The 18,992-nt window shown below is 41.6% G+C and overlaps 1 protein-coding gene across 1 annotated transcript in view; it reads right to left on the bottom strand.

Annotated features, from left to right (window-relative positions):
- Positions 1-17,476, bottom strand: part of CHST15 (carbohydrate (N-acetylgalactosamine 4-sulfate 6-O) sulfotransferase 15) — a 20,256-nt gene extending 2,780 nt beyond the window's left edge. Inside the window, 5 exon segments of the mRNA XM_010078744.1 lie at positions 2,619-2,775; positions 7,006-7,162; positions 11,838-11,984; positions 15,829-16,168; positions 16,889-17,476. Of these exon segments, the coding sequence (XP_010077046.1) occupies positions 2,619-2,775; positions 7,006-7,162; positions 11,838-11,984; positions 15,829-16,168; positions 16,889-17,476 (1,389 nt within the window).
- Positions 17,477-18,992: the final 1,516 nt, after the last annotated feature.

The following is an 18,992-nucleotide window of genomic DNA, read 5'->3' as shown; positions in this document are numbered from 1 at the left end:
CGGTTCAAAGCCAGGCTGGATGAGGCTTTGGTCAACCTGGGCTAGTGGGAGGTGTCCCTGCCCGTGATTCTATGACTATCAGCTGCACCAGACCATGCTGCCATGAGTAGTACCAATATTCTGATGCAGTGTCAGGAATTAGATTCGGGTGTATTTCTTTGTATCCTCTAATTGCAATAATTAGATCTAGATATAGCTGCGGTAGCAGCACCTGCTAGACAGCATTAATAGTGCATTGTCTGATACTCAGTGAGAGCGCCAGGCTACGTTAGACCAGAGATGTGAAAAGGCAGTTTTTCAGCCTGTCCTGTCCTAATCTCTGTTTTTCTTCCCTCCTCAATTTTACATAAGAAGTTGAAACACGAAAAGGGTAGTCTGGTGTTCTTAAAAGTCCAACCTCCAACTGTGCTTATAAATATTTTTCTAAATCCCTTCAGGCTCAGAGGAGAGAAACACGAATCCCAAGTCATAAGCATCTTTCATAAAAGAGACTTAACTTCTTCAAGTCATATTACCACAGAAGTCAGATAACAATATTCTATTTGTTTTTTTACACTGAATCATGTGACCTACATTGATACCCAAATTCCAGAAAAATAAGACATATTTTTGGAATGATTGCAAAGTCATTATTATCATCATGGATGATTCTGATGAGTGCCTTTGGATGCTTATAGCAATAAGCCTCCGTATTTATCAGACTTCTGTATATATGTGCCACACAAGAATTTGAAAAATCTTATTTGATTAAAACTTCAGCCTATCATAATAATACTGTCAGGGCAGCACTCCAGCCCACAGGCAATACCCCATTTCACCGAACTCTGGGGCAAACCTGCATCTCAGTGATGGGTTTTGCTTTTCTTTCTCCTGGGAGATGAAGGTGAGTGAAAAGCAACCATCAGCTGCATGGTACAGTCTGGGATGGCAGCGCTTTCCCACGCAGGCTTAGAATCTTTTTTAAAGCTTTTCACCAGGAAGAGAAACTTTAATTAATATGTCCCAGTAACTTTCAGTTTTCTTGGGATCACCAAGAACCGTGATTTTCTTCTCTACACAGCGTGTTGTACTGACTTCTTTTTCATCGCTGCTCTTCTGAACCAAATTCTCTCCTCCCATACATTCCCCTATACATCAAAGGCATCGGTAGGTTTTTGCAAGCCATCCTCCCCTCCATAATACCCCCTGTCAGTCTGATCACCTCGGCTCAGCGTGCCTTTCTCTGGCTAATATGCTTTTCACTGACTCTAAGTGAGGATAAGCTGACAAACGCCCCTTTCTTACAGGTTAGCAGCTATCAGCGGTGACAACATCCGTGCCACCTCTCTCGTTTCAGGAATATATTAACAAATAGCAAAACAAACCTCTTCTGGTGTAGTCTCACAATTAGCAATCTAATGAGCTCACTGGGGACAAGAATCCCGACTTTTTCAATCTGTAGCAAACCACGCACATACCAGACTTCAGCAACTCGGCTGAAGAAGAAGCTAAAAAAGCCCATCGAGGAGCACAGTTAGCGTTTGTGTTTTATGATGAACACCTGCTTGTGGCTCTCTGGAAAGAGGCATCCTCTGCTCCTTTCCAAAAGTATCTTCTTCAGAGGGCTGCCTAAGACAACAAACGAGGACTGGTTCTGCACCCTGAGGATGAAGATAAGAGGAAAAAATATCTTTCCTTCTGGTTCCCTCTCTGCCTTTCTCTCCCCACACTGGAAGAAATGTATTTGTGTGAGCAGATGGCTGGAAAATACTGTGATACTGCCCAGCAGCAGCTCGTGTCTGTGGAGGTCCTGGGGGCTTTCATCAAAGACCAGCAGCTCCAGTCTACCTGCCAAGGTGAGTACGAGGAATGTCCTGTTTGCCCTACTCCTATGGGGCTCAAGGCTGTGAAAAACACTCTTTTACAGTTATTTTGTTGAGTGGAGGAGCAATAACTTCACCCCGGAGACAAAGGAGGGGAGTATTCCCTCTGAATCCTTTACAGCCTGAGCAAATAAAACAGGACTGAACGGCCAACTGGCTGGACATGATGCTTCAAGTCAATCTCTTCCATATTATTCTCCCCTCCTCAAGCAAAATTTGAGTTCTACACTAAAAATGTGAATTTTGGAATGCTGAGCGTGTAATACTTCTCCATTCCCCTGCCAGAATCTTATTTCCTTCTATCATTTTCTGATGTGCTCAATTAAAAAAAAAAAAAAGTTTTATCTAGTTATTGGTAGCCCTTTCTTGAGAAAGAATACATAATTTATTCTGATTTTGAGGCAATTTTGTACCACAAAGATCCTTGCCAGAGCTACTTTTTTGGAGAGATCTGCAAAAAAGCTTCCACATTAAACTGTAATCTTCCCTAAATGTTCTCTCCATACACTTGCACAATAGAAAGGCTGTATTATCACTGTTGGCATTCATCAGGGAACAGACTGAGGAGCCAGCTGACCCAGTCCATCAGCTTTTACATGCTTACATATATATATATTTATGTCACCAGCTTTACAAATTAAAAGGGAGAAAGTGTATTTCTTGATGCTTATTTGCACCGTATTTTGCTATTTTAATAACCTTGACACAAGGTGCCATTAAAGAAGCAAGGAATCCGATGTTCTTGGACATACGTACGGGCATGGCATTGTTCAGGGTGTTGTTGTAGACGCAGGCTCTCAGTGAGTAATCCAGCATGCAATTTTCAAACAGCTGCAGAGATTCTGCCACTTTTTCATGAAAGTCTTCCACGGATTTATTAGCACTTGCAAAGTACAGATAATCGGAGTACAATCTGCAAATGAGAGATGTGTGAGTAAATGATGGAGGAAATGAAAGAAGATTTATTTACATGACAATGGCAATCAGTTACACAAATCAAGGGACAGGGGACACGTGTGTAACATTGCCCCACCAGCCACCTGTTCAGCCAGTGACACTTTTTTTTATTCATTTTGATGAGTTTTGGCTCAGAGTAGCATCAACTCCAAGGAGATGTTAAATACCATCCCCACTTCCAAGGTCAGCATCCCCTGAGAACCTGACCCTGGTAATTATGTGAGCCAATATTTCCTCCTGAAGGCACATTTTTCAAATGAATATACTTTAAATTGGCATTATCTATGAAGAGCAGAACAGGTCTCAGCTGACATTGGTACCCCGATATATCTGGTGCTCCACATCACCATGGATAGAAACAGTCCTCTCAAAAGCTTAAAGTTGATTGCAAAACCAACAGAGGAATGGGATAGGTTAGAAAGGGTGGGGTTTGTATGATTACCAAGCCAGCTACCACCAAGAGCAGGAAAGATCCCAGATTTCCTATTTTTTTGCAGAAAGTTCCACCTGCAATCCTAGATTGACTTTCCATCAAAAACTTCCAATTTAGAGCATTCCATCTCTTTTTTTTTTCCTTTTTTTTTTTTTTTTTCAAGCTGAAATACTACAGCTCGGTGAATGGTTCCCATTTGTGCTGCAGCCTGTAAGTGCTGCATTCCCCAAGCAGTCCCACCTCTGCCTTGAGGACAGTAGGATGTGGCCCCATGGATGCTGGCAGCTTGCAGGCAAGCAGAGCCCCTCCATCGGCCACTACTGGGACCAAGAGCCACCAGCAACAGGAATTCCTCCGAGTTACAGCAGAGGAGTATCCTCTCATTGCACATTTTTAGTACAAGTTTTACAATTGCTTAATATCACTCTAAAAAAATATTATCTTAATTCAAGTCCATTTGGGGGGTGGTGGTGGGGAAACAACCCAAAGCCTACAAGGAATAAAATATCTACTTTAGCATTAACCCCTGAAACCTTGATTAATTTTTTCCAAGATAAACATGGTTCAAAGAGACAAAGCAAATGCTCTGACATAGCATAAATATTAGACCATGAATCACCCACTGGACATGATATTTTAATTTTCTTTCATATTTAAGCTTACACACTATGACCATAACTGCAGTATTTTGGAGATAGCTTTGTAACACATGAAAAGTCGCTTTCTCCGAAGCACCCACCTCTCGATACAATTCCAGAAACCCTAGATATCTTTCAGCTTCTTTCAAAAAAACCACAGGTGTCTAAGAAATGGCCTAAAACAAATTGATTTATTTAGGTCTCATTTTATTGCTGCAGTAACCTTTTGTATTTCACTTTATTTATTTTTTAACTTCCCTAGATTTCCACAGGTACTTAAAAATTCATCATTTAATTTAGAAAGTTTAGGCCCTAATCCAGGAAAGCACTTAAGCACAGGAACAGCCCTTCTGCGCTCATTATTTATGTTAGTGTTTTGCAAGAACAGGTTTTTAATTCCCATATGAAACAAATAAAGACTCTCTGTTCATTAAAAAAAAAAAATAAAAGAAGAAGGAAAGGGAAGGGATACATCTGTTGCAGGATGCTTTTAATTCAGGTTTTTTTTAACATACTTTTTAGAAGAAAAATCACAACAAACTATAGAAGATGAGGCAGAGGCACCCACTACTATCTGTAGGAGTCCCCAAATAAGAAATACAGACCGATTTTTGTCCAGTTCTTCTAAAAGAGGTAAAGGCAGCTGAGACAGTTTTCTTTAAATGAAAAAAACTCCATCTCAGAGCAGAGGGAAGGTACCAGTCTTGGACCAGACTGGTCGTGCAGCTATTCCCAAGTGATGCTCACTAGTGCTTGAGGACCACAACCACAGCACCACGTATGTCCCCTCTCTCTGCAAGGGCCAACCTTGGTCCCTTACACTGCACCCACCAAAGAGCCATCCCACCAGCGCAGGGTATGAGGAAAAGCTAAGGAGAAGCTAAGGAACAAATTCGGCTAACTTCAACTAAATTAGGCACACAATAGTATCTCCTGCCTGCACAGGCTGGATGAGGCTTTGAGCAACCTGGGCTAGTGGGAGGTGTCCCTGCCCATGGCAGGGGTTTGGAACTTGATGGTCTTTAAGGTCCCTTCCAACCCAAACCAGTCTGTGATTCGATGATTCTATGAAAAGTGTGTCCATCGACAAGACTCGGGCTTGCCCAGCTTGCCCCAGGGATGGCAGGACTGATTGCTCCTGGCAGAGCAGGTGAAAAGCTTCTTGCTGGGGAAAATCAGCCAGGAGGCATTACATACAGCATGGGCTTGGCTGTAATTTTATTTTAAAAAGGTTTAATACGGCTGCTTAGTATTTCTAATCATGCATTAAAATAAATGCATCATTTTAAAGACTTATTGACAACTTCTGGAAAACTAGGTTCTTGAAGACAAGTTCTCTCTCGGCAGGGCAGTTGAGATTTTCTGTTTCTTTCCATCTGTTTTTAATTTCTGCCTGGAAATAAAACCTTTGCTGATTAGGATTTCAGCTGTTCCAGCTACTTGAAGTCATTACCCTCTATCACCATCCATCACAATGAAATAATGACGCCACCGACACCCACCATCACAAACCTTGGTGTCCTCCAAATATCTCCTGTTGGGGGTACAGACCAGACCATTGGGAGGGTAGACCAGACCCTGTCTCAAACCCTGTCCAGCACCCACGTCCTCCTGCAAGGCAACTGCCCCGCTGTCCTGCATCCCCGACGGAGCTGCCCAGGCTGCCCCTTCTACCACAGCTGCTTTTGCTCCCGCAGCTCAGATGAGCTATCAGCAATAAGGGCATAGGGAATAGTAAACAAAAAGAAACCAATTTATCATAAATACAGCCAGGGAGGTGAATCTGACTTTTTGTCTCACCTTTATTAAAGCTGGCAAAGAGCGATGCCCACATTACAGAGGGTGGTTAAAGCAATCAGGGAATTTGTCAGGAATTTACAGGAGGAAGCCACTTCAGCCAGCTCTTTCACATAAAATTACCATCTGCTAAATCCTGAGGTCAGAAGATGCCGTTCAAAATTTCGAGCTGTGTTTCGTGACACAGGAGATGGGAACCACTCGCACAGCTCTGCCTCTCACCAGCAGCCGTGCCGCGGGGATGCTCAGCAAGGAGCTCCCATCCCTCCTGCTGACAAGTCCCTGGGCAGCTGGGCAGCAGCTGGGCAGCGGAGTTTGGGCTGCCTGCACAAGCACCCCCACACCTGCCCTTCTCCCAGTGCCCAAGCCCTCACCAAATGCATCCCTCCATCATCATCATCATCATCATCATCATCGTCGTCATCTCCCTCTCTTTCCTGGGTATTTCTTGGCCTTACCCACGAGCACTGACCTACCCTAAGCATTCTGGATATCCCTGAAGAGCTAAAAAGAGAAGGAATTCACATCTCTTTGGTCTGATCCTTTTGGACTCTGCCTCCATCCCCTCCACCCTCAGTATTATCATCCTCCTTCAGAGGACACAGTGGAAGGAAATGTCCTAGAAATCTGGAGGAAGACTGGAGAGAAAAAGTGAAGTGCAAGCAGAAAGGAAAATTGTGGCTAACACAATGGAAAACCATGCAAGAACAGCCCACAGCTTTGCAAAAGCAGAGCTCTTCCACTGCAGACAAAGTCAGGAAGACCAGGGATGAATTCTGCAAACTAAAACTGTCTAGGGAAGCTTTAGATGACTGTTGCACCATTAAAAAGTTTTTAAAAGTTGGTATCATTTGCTGACTCTGGAGCTGTTTGCAGTCTTTTAATTATATCGAACAGGATGCCCCTTGAAGACATAAACTTTATTATTTAACATGAATTGAAGCACTCCATAGTACCACTTATGCCAAGGGATGTAAACGCCCAGCCACGCTCAGCCTCATGAGCCCTGCTGTTAGCTCAGGGAATGGAGTTATAATGCATTTGGCAACGTAAAAAATATTTTTTTCAGAACAGCTCAGGTGTCCACGCATGGCAGTCACTGTGGCATTGACACTCACGTGCCCCCCTTTAAAACACTATCACAAGGACACATGCCAAAATACACAGAACAAAGCCTCTGAGCAGCTCTCATCACAAACCAAGCAACTCCGACAAACACCATGTGAACATTTATTTCCATCCAAGAGAGCGAGAGTGAATCAAATTACTGCAGTAAGAAATTTTTCTTGCATATTTTAGCAATGTCGTCCTTGCTCACCTTTCAACGGGGTCTCTCAGCATGATGATGAGTTTGGCTTTCGGTTGGAAGGCATGGATGAAATCCTGGATTAAGAAAGGAGGTTCTCCTTCGGAACTGTTGTCATAAAAGAAAATCCAAGCGTTGTTGTCCCACATTGTTGAGGCGCTGGCCTCCCCTGGAAATTAAAAGCGTCTCTGCTAGTAACTTATTTCATTCATTGGAGTGGAAATCAGCTGATGTAGACTGTTTAAAATTCACTTTATTAATAAATTTAAAATAAGTAATAATATGTAATAATAAATAATTTTAAAAAATTAATTTCAATATTCCTGTCTGGTTCTTGCAAATTGATGTGGCTAACGCTCCCCAGAGCCAGGGCAGTAGCCTGCCTCGTACCTTTGTGAATGTGGTGATACGGGCAGATTTTATGCAATTCCACCACTAACCATGCTGCTTCCTCTTAGTCGGTAACACATACAAATATATTTTGGACTCCTCAGGGTTTTGATCCACCCTCCAGCAAGGAGGAAGGAGTTTGTCGCTGCCAAAGACCTGCCCTGTTCTCTGGAGCATCCCAAGGGTTGGGTTTAATGTTCCTGATCTCGGAGAAGGAACTTGCTAAGGAATTTTACACAAACTAAAGAAAAAAGTAGAAATGACCACTCCAATGGGTCAATACTGTTTAGAACATAAATAAGAGAGTTGGTGAGCACATGGGAAATATTAAAGAAAAAAAAAGTCATTAACCAGGTGAATTGTGTCACTGCTGTTAGAAATATCCCTTCTTGGGAATTATCCATTATCAGAGTGTTTTTATGTAACTACAATTATTCATGCAGATAAAGTCAAATATAACTATTTACTACTAGACAAAAGATCTACAGAATATATAAAATATTTGGTTAAATGCCAGATTCTGACAGCCTCAGTTTCTGAAGAAGCTTACTCTGGAAGTTATGCTACAGGGAGAAACACAATTGGTAACGCCTCTGCCAGAACAAGGTATGCGATGCTTCAGCTGCTAAATCGATGATCTGATATGATGTTCTGCTCTGTGTAATCTTCCTTGTCTTTTTAAGTAATACTGGCATTTATAGGGCACACTACTGTTTAATAAAACATATATGGCTTTTTGGAAACTTCTACTCTTTGTCAGTCTGTTGAGAGCTAATTATTGTTAATGAGGTTTTTTTGAATCAAAAGGAATGAGATGAAAAAATAACAATGTTGTAGGCCTATAGGCTTGCATAATTTCCCTTTTTTTTTTTTTTTGTCTCTCTCTCCTGGGAAAGTCCAATAAAGATTTTAAAAGATGGCCAAAACACAACATGAAAAAGGTACTGGTTCCAAACTTTAGCTTAACGTAATGCAATTCATTAATAAAGTCTGGGAGCTGTTAGAAAACGCATTAATCTTCTGTCGTGTTCATTTTGCCTCTTTTCAAAAGGAGGAGATCGGGTCCGTTGGCTGAAGCTGGGTGTCCACAACAGCCCTGCTTTTCTCCTCTAAATTAATTAGCCAAAGCACTGCCTAATCATCGCTGGGCTTTGACTTGTCAATTAAAACTCAATTAGCTCAGCTCCCACGCTGAGTGTAGCAGAAACACAAAAGACTAAATATAGGACGGGAGCTGAGATAGCCGTGCCACAAAAACACAGTGCAGCTATTTCTGCGCTATCAGAAGATGGTAGAATGCAAATCGGTACGAGCACTTGCATACATGGATTTACAGAATAGTGCACTCCAGGGATGAGAGCGACCTTGGAAAGTCACTGCTACATCTCTGTGATGAGAACGGCTAGACAAACTGCTCTCTCCAAAATCTTTAGCTAAATCATGCCAAAAGATTGAGATGAGATATTAGGAATAAATTTTTCACTGTGAGGGTGGTGAGGCGCTGGCCCAGGTTGCCCAGAGAAGCTGTGGATGCCCCATCCCTGGAGGGGTTCAAGGCCAGTCTGGGTGAGGCTTTGGGCAACCTGGGCTAGTGGGAGGTGTCCCTGCCCATGGCAGGGGGTGGGACTCAATGATCTTTAAGGTCCCTTCCAACCCAAACCATTCTGTGATTCTATGATGGCATCAAGTCGTCTGTTCCTCATCTTCCTTCATACTTCTCTGCTCAGTAGATCTCTGATCATATCTGATGCTCCATTGGATTTATTCCAATTAGATCACACAGAGTGACCAAACTTGACCATAAGAACATCTGCTTACACATCTGCTGTCTGAACCGAATAAAATCAAAGCATTTACACACAAATGGGCAGATTCTCTCAACACTGCAGACCAGAACACTCCACAGAAATTGCTTCAGTTGGATCAGCTGCCACCACCAAGAATCTGCCGGCAGTGCCCAAGCAAGGGAAGATCACAGGCACACGACTGAGTCACGCTAAAGCATTAACAGGGACTTCAGGTGCAGGCCAGCCTGGGTTCAAGAAGGGAAATCTTCCCAAAACAAGATGACTGTCAAGAATTAAGGGGGGAGAGGGGAAATTAAAAAAAAAAAAAAAATCACTCTGGTTTCTGATGGCTTTTGTGATATTAATTTCCTGAAGCAGACAAAAAATACTCCTGACAACCTGACAGTGTTCTTTTTCATTGTATAACACAGATTTAATATCTGCAAAGAGAACAAGCCATACTAAACATAAGATAAATTAATCACTGCTATAGTAATTATATCAAATTACTGCAGTGCAACCAAAAATACAGTAAATTTTTCTCACGGGCTTAGAGAACACATTAATTACTAAATTGATAAGAATAGATGTATAATTTCTTTATTCAGTCAGTAATGGATTAGAATTATACTATTTTTTCACAAGACATTCCTCTGAATTTATCATATTAATGATCATAAATAAACAAGTCCTGCTCAGAATGCCTCAGGCTAGACCAGTGTTGTCCTCTTTGGTTCATCTCTAAGTAGAAGATGGATCATTTTGGGCAAATGCAATTATTACCCACTAGGTATTATAACCAAAGAAGCTTAACTTTTCAAAATAATGTACCAAGATGAACTACTGAAATATTTATAGTTTAAATTCAATTTTTCTTTCTAGTCATCTGAAATAAGAAAATGGAGGATGCTAAGCAAACCTGATATTCATACAGATTCACTTTAGACTAGCTAGCTTTGTTTTGGTTTTTTTTACCAAGGTCATAAAAAACTGACTTAATGAATACAATCATTGAGGACTCTTCCTGTAAACTTAATAAGGAAAGCGAACAGAACCTTAATGAAACAAGAAATGAGACTACAGGAAAAAGAAACACAAAGTGAACTCTGAAAAAGCTGTAACAGGAGGTAAGTAATCAAAGATGTACGACGCCAATTAGATTAGTGAATTTAATTAGTATAAGCACTTCACCCATGAAAGGACAGGAGATATGATTGTAAGTAGGAGGAAAATCTACAGATGTCCTTGATGGCGACATTTCTTAAGACCCCATCTTGCAGATTTTGCTCAATGTTGAATATTTAATAAAGCTAATGATAGACTTATATAGAGGCTGAGAAAGTCTCGAAGAAATGTGACTACAGCTGAGACTCTGGTTTAAACAATGTAAGACATCGTTGCCATTTCATCAAGCCAACAATAGGTTAAATTTTTTTGGTTAGAATGAGACAAAAAAAAAATTATTCTGAGGACATTCCCACTGAGAGCAGGCAGCAAAAATCTTGTCTCTATTTTCTGTAAATTAATGACTTCAGTCCTACTTAAGTCTCTTTTCATCAGGGATCTGTCTCTTGCACAACTAGTATTTCCGTGGAATGCGTCTGGTTTTCCTGGGAAATTCTGAGGTGACAGAGTAAGACTGGTAAAACTCTCTTCCCTTCAGTTTTCTGGTTTTAGCAGACAGCAAAAGCCAGAATTTAGAAATTTCACCTGATGTTCCTCTTGGGCACTGGAAACCGATGGCTCCACGGACCATGGTGCATGGGCACGGTGGATCAACCACCAACTGTCATGGAAAGCATGAATCCAGTCCTAACCACGGTCTTCCATAAGGTACAATACAACAGCATTTCTAAGCCATTTTTAATGCTAACCAGCTAATTTAATATCAACTGAAACTGTAAGATTATCTTCAAATAGTATCCTGCGCTGTGCCTCTAGGTTCCATGCCTGAAAAGAAATACGGCACGAAACTTGACTTTGGATATCCCCACTCTTGAAACTTGCATTGTCTTTGCTCTTAAGAAAGCAGCTCAGGAGTTTAATGATATTTATTTCAGCCCACCATAGGCTACATAAGGATGATGACACAAAAAGTGATGGTCCTTCCTCCTACATTTATCTTATGTTGGAACTTGAGAAGAGCCGCTTGAAGCTGTCGCTATCATGGAACATGGACACTGTCTCCAGTCAGCTCCAGGATTTGTACAGCACCCATTTTATGGCGTAATACCACAATTAGTGTGGTTATCCAGTTATTCTGTTATCCCAGACACATTGCTACAGCACTTGAGCCTGCAGCTGCAATCCCATGGCCACAGGCAAAGCCCTTGCAATGAAAAAAAAAAATTAAAACAATGTTTAAAGGAGTCACCAAGGTCATTCTAATATTTTTTTTTAAATTTAATTAAATGCTGATGTTCGTCAGACATTTATTGTTTGTTCAGGCATATTCTAAAGATAATCACAACTTTTTCAACAAAGCAGGTACCACCCTCTAGGACAGGGCAAGAACTCCTGCGCTATCCACACGCAGCAGAAAAAAACATGAGGGACCCCAGGCTCTGAACCATTCCCATCTGGGAAAATGCCCCTCTCCTGCCTCAGCTACGAACGGTGCCAACCCAGAGCTACAGAGGTGTATTTCGGAGGCTGTATTTGCCCTACCGATTATGATGTTGTTCATCTTGCCGCGCTCTTTCGCCACTTCACTCTGCAGCACCCCCTGAATCTGATGTGCTGCTAAGTCAAACAAATCCAGGTAATCTTCCACCGGGTAGCGATCACGAAATCCATCCCTCAGGCGAATGATTCCTAAAAACAGAGAAAAGAAGAGTTGAGAAAAAATAATAATAATTTAAAAAAAAAATAGCAGGGCAAGATTAACCACCGATGTAAATCAAGGCAGCTCCATTGCTGGCACTGAACCAGCTAAAGTCAGCACAAAATAGACCGATGAAGTGTAATGCTCAGATAAAAGTGCCAATAATGAAGTAGCTGAGATTTGAGATACTATACAGTTAAGCCATAAATTCACAGTGATAGGAAATATCTTAAGTGTTCTGTTTTATAGCTCCTGCATGAATAGCCTGCATTTATTTTCTTCTAAATTTAACTTTTGGAATGAATGTAAAAGAGCAGATTCTGCTTTCATTTGCACCGATATAAATTGAAGTAATATTGGACTCCCGCTAGATTTACTATATTGAGATTGAGAACAGGCTCTGATGCCAAATATGCAAATCAACCTGCACTTATCAAAATCAGAAAACTGGGAAACCATTCATGTTTTCGTCTTTCACAAGTACGAAAACAAAGCTCCATGATAACATCTCATTTTTCTCCTCTCCTTACCTACACTCCGGGGTGTATTCAGTATCACCTTCTCTCTGCATTTGTCAGCATCTTGAGCCTCATCTGTGATTTTTATACTCCTTTCCCCACTCTTCTTTCCAACTCTAGTCTCACTTCTCCATTTTCTGTACATGGTCCCCATGCCTGTCCTTGCTTCTTCCCATACCACAAGAGAGTTTCTCAAGCGGGCAGAGGTCAAGGACAGCAGCGAGAAGGCAAGAGAGTAGGAGCAAAGCTACAAGCAGGACTTCTCAGCTCTCCCTTTCCTGTTCCCACAAAGCCAATAATTATCAATTGTGTGAGAAGAAAGCTCAGCAAGGGAGTTCTTTTTTCCATTCCTTCTGATTTTCCCCTTTAGGAAAGTGGGATTTAATGAGGACAGAAGAAAGCTCAGCACTGTATTTTGGCTCTGAGGGGGGGAAAAAAAAGGTACATGCACAGTGTTGCAGACTACCTTGGTTTGTTGCCACCCCACTCAAGGGAATAGAAATCGTGGCTAAGAGCCAGCAAAGAGAAACGGTGAAGCTGGGACAAAGTCCTGTAGAGGATCAACCATCCCAGCAGAAGGGGAAAGTGGCGATTTGCAAAAAGGGGCCTCCCCAGGAGGGCTGTTTAGCTTCAGCTGAAATTAGTCAGTCTCATAAAAATCCACTGAATCAGAGAATGCCACAGAACAAAGAGACTTTCTTCTCCAGATAAGTGCTACAAACCAAACCAAGTTAATAGCCAGGAGCATAGGAGTCATATTCAATAGCTGGCTTATAAAAGGAGGCTGTCTGAGTTTCACTTGTTAGTCCATTTGTCATATTCTCCTTATTTTTTTTTCCTTTCCCCCCCCCCCCCCCCCTTTTTTTTTTTTTTTTTTTTTTTTAATAGTAACCAATAGCTAAAGTACTGTTGTGGCAGAATGAAAGGACTGAGCCACCAGGAGAAAAACTTCATCTTTCATTCTCAATGGCAGACAGCCTGAGATGACTGGAAGGTCATAACTTCTGATCTCTCTCCCATGAGTTCCCGAGCTCTGCAATCACTTCCTCAGTTTTACAAAATAACTTTTAAAAAAATTTATTTATGCGAAGAAAGTTCTCTTCAAAGATCTGCACTAGGTCCCCGGTGGCTGACCACAAGATCGTGCAAGTGCAGAGTTCATGAATGCCAGCACAGAGATGGGAATTCAACCTCGTTCTCAGATTATACTCACTACAGCCTGACTTCTTACTCTTCTGCGTGTTTGGAAAGTCCAGTTCTGAGCAACTGTCTTGCTTTAGCGAGACTGAACGCACTGCTTCTCCACCATTAACTGTAAACGTTCATGTTGAGACTACTGTAGGCGTACGGAACTATTTAGTATAAAGGATTTTCGCTTAACCTGTCACCCATGAGTTTGGCTCAGCCTTTCCTGCCAGCACTCTCCTGGAAGACACGATCTTCCACGGATGGTTTTGCTGACAGTCCCTGCATCTACACACCCACTCGGGCTGGAAGGTGTCCAAGTCTAAAATCCATTTTTTTCATTGATCTGACTTTTCACCTTCAGGTCAGGAGGTGATTCTTCTCATTTGTCTTCAGTCAGCCGCTGGCTGTGATGAATGAGTCCCTTCTCATGGGGCTTCGGGGGCACCACGGTGCTTCTCTTGTTTGACTTTGTCACTAGCCCAGCACCCCCATTCACGCTGGTACCTCCTGCGAGTGTCTCCTAAACTGGACCAAATTATCTCAGAAGCAAAACAGTATTTTCATCATATTGCTTTGACTCCTAGTTTATAACAAACATTTACAAAATGTCTATAATATTTATTTCAGGTATTTGCAAAGGAAGAAAATATAAGCTCTAAGAACACAGCTAAATCATTTCTCCGTGAGAAATATGAAATCCCAGCTGTGCGGCTGAGCCCTCCTCCTCACCAAGCGGTGAGGATCAAAGCCCCTGTCTGCAGGAGCTCAGGGGTTCTTCTGGGCTCCAGGGCACAGGGAAGTGAGATGGATAAAGCAACACCACACGCAGGAGAAATTAAGAATTGAAGGGACAGCCCTGAAATAAAGAACAGAAACAGCACCGCAGATGTCCTGTGCCTTAGAAAGTGTCTTTCCTTCTCTCCTTCATTTGGAGAGAGAGTTTCCCATTTCAAGGAAGATTAGGAAAGCACTGAAAGAAAGTAGTGGTGCAAAGTCCTCATCAAATGATCTACCCCTCCCTCAGTGCTACGTTTGCCCTTGTTCCAAAGGCACCATCTGCAGTAAAGCAATAGCAGTGAAGACAATGTCACCATAAAATAACCAGTATCTTCCTCGTGGCAGTAGTAACGGCACTGAAAAGCTTGTCATCTTTGATCCCAAAGTCATACAAAGTGAGGGCATCCCAGCACTTAACAGCTACACCCAACAGTGGGGAAATCCCAAGCCTGGGTGGAACACAGCAAGTGTTATATGCATCTGCATTTGGAGGACAGCACCGGGCATGCAGCAGGCAGAAATTGAAATTGGGTCTTCTGTATCTCATCTAGTCTCTAACCACGAGACTGACCTTCCTTGGCACCCAGGGAAGAGAGAACAAGAAGGACATAAACACTTCAGACAGATAAAACGATGTGCTGAGCCCCACCACCCTCGAACACCCTTTGCGGGTGCAGGCACGAGGGGGGATGCGTCTTGCTCCAGCAGACCACAACCTCAACTATTCAACTCTGCCTTCAGCGATGAAGGGTCACTTCATGAAATATTGATGTCACCCAGGAAAAAGCATCAAAAATATGTGCAGGTTCCTCAGCGTGAGAGAGTTTTCTCATGCAGAGCTTCTCTATTACAGCGGTAACACTAAGGAAGCTCCTACCACAGGGCACAGTCGGATTTATTGAACCATAAAAACTGAAGCCATCCGCATTTCGAACACTGACCCACCATTTATTCAGGTAAGAAAGGCTTTGCAGATTTTTGAAATATGAAACTATCGCTGCTATTCTCTAAATCCCCCATCACAATCTAATAGTTCCTCTTCCTGCTTTTGCAAATTCATGGGGTTGGTTTTATCTAGTTCTTTCATTTTTTTCCTAGATTTTCCAAACCACTGCAAATAAACCAAACGAAACGTGCATCATCTCCAAAAGTTTAACCCAAAACACCATTAAACAAAAGCAGGCTGGAACCTATTGAGCATCCATCATCTGGATTTTTCAAAACTATTAACTCCAGTGGTTTCAAGGTAAGCCAATATAGAGCAAATCCGTAAATATCCCGAATACATAAAAGAAACATCACAGTTTAATAGACACAATTTGCCTGAATACCAGAGGACATGTTTACTCACCAAATCGTTTTCTTGTCCACCAGTGTGGCTCTTTGGTTACAGAGAACCGAACATCGGGGTGCAGCCGGAGCCGGTCGTACAGGTCTGTGGTCCCGCACTTGGGTTGGCCAATGATGTAGAAATGGGGGAGACAGCGCAGGCGGTAGTGTTTGTCCTTATAATGGTACAAGTGGTTCCAAAATACCTTCCTGAGGTAATCAAATATGGTCCGAAAGTGCTTTGAATACAGTGCATAGGAGTTGGTTGCATAAGGATCTGTGGTTGTGTTTCCTCTGTACTCTTCATACCAACAAGGATTCTTGCTATTTGGAAGGAATTTATTAGGAATTACTGAAAACATCTGCAACATAAAGAACAACAATTTCAGTCAAGGCAGCAAAAAATTGACAGCTATACTTTTCTAACTTAGCACACTAAGAGAACTCAATAGAAACAGTATGTGGACGTTTTTAACCCTTTTTTTTTTAAACTACAAACTTATTTCTTCTGATGACACTGGAACCAAATACCGTACAAACAGTTAGACTGGGAGGGGAGTAATCCTTTGATTTTAAGGCCAGAAAGAACCTCAATAATCTCCCAACTCCCCTGCAACCCCAAGAGACAATTTTTAAAGCCAAACACGTAATACTCAAATCAAATTAACTTCACGTATTTAACTCTGAAATACAAGGTTTGCAATGAGTGGATTTTCAGGAAGGCACACTGGTAATCAATGAATAGAAAAGTTCCTTTCTTATTTATCATTTTAGGAAACTGGCAATTCTGTGTCAGAATGTTTTTGCATGACACAAGGTAAAATTTCAATGAGATTGTACAGCTATCAGACAACTGTCTGATCTTTGTTTCAGGTGTCAAGACCATTTACATAACTCATCTATTTTGCCCATGACCAAGAAGGATGTGATCTGCAATTTTTCAGCTGGTGTAAATCAGGAGACTCTAGATGGTGTAAATCACCGGAAAAACATCTGAGAAGTTGCACTGGTTTTATCTCAGTAAAATATTGACTCAGAAGTTTTTAAATGAGCAAATATTTAACAGTTTCACACATACTTACGTGTGGCTCTTGTTTCCTCAGCTCTTCTAAATCAGGGCGCTGTCTTGTTATAAACTCTATTTTTGAAATAATAGTGTCAATAATTAATTTAATGCTTGGATAATCCTTTACGTATGAAACATTCATTTTAGAAGGCAGGTAATGGTCTTTCATGTCACTAAGGCTTTCATTGTCCATTAAGCTTGGATTGCTAGCAAAAGCTCCGTAATGGAAGGGAGACGATATTAACAACAGGCCATGTTTGGCTCCGGCCAGTATGTAGGATGCCATCACTAGAGTCATTATCATCAACCCAAACACCAAGCTGCATAGCTTCCCCTTCCTCAAGCAGAAAAATCCATTCCAGCTTTCACTGTGGTCAGTCCTTACTTCCAAAACCGCAAGCAACTTCATCTGCTTGCTGTCGGTGTACAAAGGGATTTTATTTCCTCCTTTGCAAACAGGACACTTCTGGTCATTATGAGTAGGTCCACGGCATTTGAAACACTGTCTGTGCAGGTCATTTGGTAATAAATGGATGCAACAATTAATTCAATACCTCATATTACTCCTGCTGAACTCCTCTATTAGTGAGCCAAGCACAGCCATAAAAATGTTTCTGAAGCGTATGAGTCATCTTCCCTAAGTCTGAAATTATTTAATTCCTTGAGTGATTCTATGACTACTCAGCAATGCAAAAGGACAGGTTCAAACCAGAATAGTTAAAAGCTCTCAAAAACGGACATATGTCATATAAAGGAAAAAAAGCAAACAGCCACCAACACACAAAAATAGATGTACTGTGGACGTGGTTTCCAAGAATTTGGCTCAGTGAGAGGAATGTGGCGAAGTAAGAATCAGCTTCACAACTGTAGCTCAAGTTTTTCCCATTGAACAAAATGAAGAAGAAGAAAAATGGTTACGTAGTGTGAAAATATGCAAAAAATAAAAATAACTCATTGTCCACTGACTTAGGCTGGAAATGCAAATATGGGTAAAAATTCCCAGGTATTCTTAAAATAAATGGGTTCCAAATCATGTTGCTGCTACCGGAGGCTTCATCTTCCCAGAAATGGTTTCAGAGACTTGCATTGTACAGCCTAAGGAAACAAAACCATATATATGTATAGATACACACAGAACAACAGACATCATATCCACATTCACCTTCATTCAAAGCCACAGCAAAGTACAATCTACCACAAGTAATTTCACAATTCTAGTTGAAAGACGTCTTCTATTTGCCGAGTATATTAATTACAGCACTCACAATATTAAACCCAGGAAACGTTTGGCTTCAAGTCCACAGGGAGCTGCCTTTTCTTTCCAATCACCCATCTGCTCACTGCAACGAACGGTTGCTGCCACAGGTAACTCTACACAACTCCCCTCAAATGCTCACTAACTTATCTGACAGATCTTACTCTGCTCTTTAAATATGGAAGCATTTTTGGACTGTGTCCAGTAACACAGGTTTAAATATTTACACTCTATCTGTACGTGGGGACCTGAAGCAGGACCCTAGATAAAAGAACAAGGCAGGGATAAGATAACAATCTTCTTGCAAGCATGTGAGATAAAAAGCCAAACAAAAACCCAAAAGCCACAAAACATTCAGCAAATTGAAAGGATTAAATAATAGACACAAGCAAAGGCTCATGACAGGATCTCTGGTTTCTGGACCAAATGAATCTGGGATGAGACCCACGACACACTGCAAAGTCACCATCTCTATTTTCTAGAATTTCTTTACTGAGGAACTAAAGACAGGAAATATTTTCAAATAACTCATTGTCCATTGAAGTCAGAAGCAAAGTGGCATAAGATGAAAAGGAAAAGAAAAAGATGAGGAAAACCTAAGGGACAGTAGCAATGTACGGCTCTGACGGGCATCTTCTATTTTGGCTTTTGTCACCTGATAAAGACAGAACTTCCATTTAGCCCCTGGGAATGAAGACACCTTAATGCTCCAATGCTGTGATGCTCCTTGTCCATCCCGATGCGGATACCCATGAAAGCAGAGACCCAGCTCCCCCCAAACACTTCCATTTCCTCAGCATCACCCAGGACCTGGTGTGCCACAACTCGCTTTTCAGCCCTTCTGCAGACAACCCCAGTATTAACC

This window comes from Pterocles gutturalis, unplaced genomic scaffold (assembly GCF_000699245.1).
Source record: "Pterocles gutturalis isolate BGI_N339 unplaced genomic scaffold, ASM69924v1 scaffold14143, whole genome shotgun sequence".
NCBI classification, from domain to species: Eukaryota; Metazoa; Chordata; class Aves; order Pterocliformes; family Pteroclidae; genus Pterocles; species Pterocles gutturalis.
This window is presented reverse-complemented; position numbering and strand designations above follow the sequence as displayed.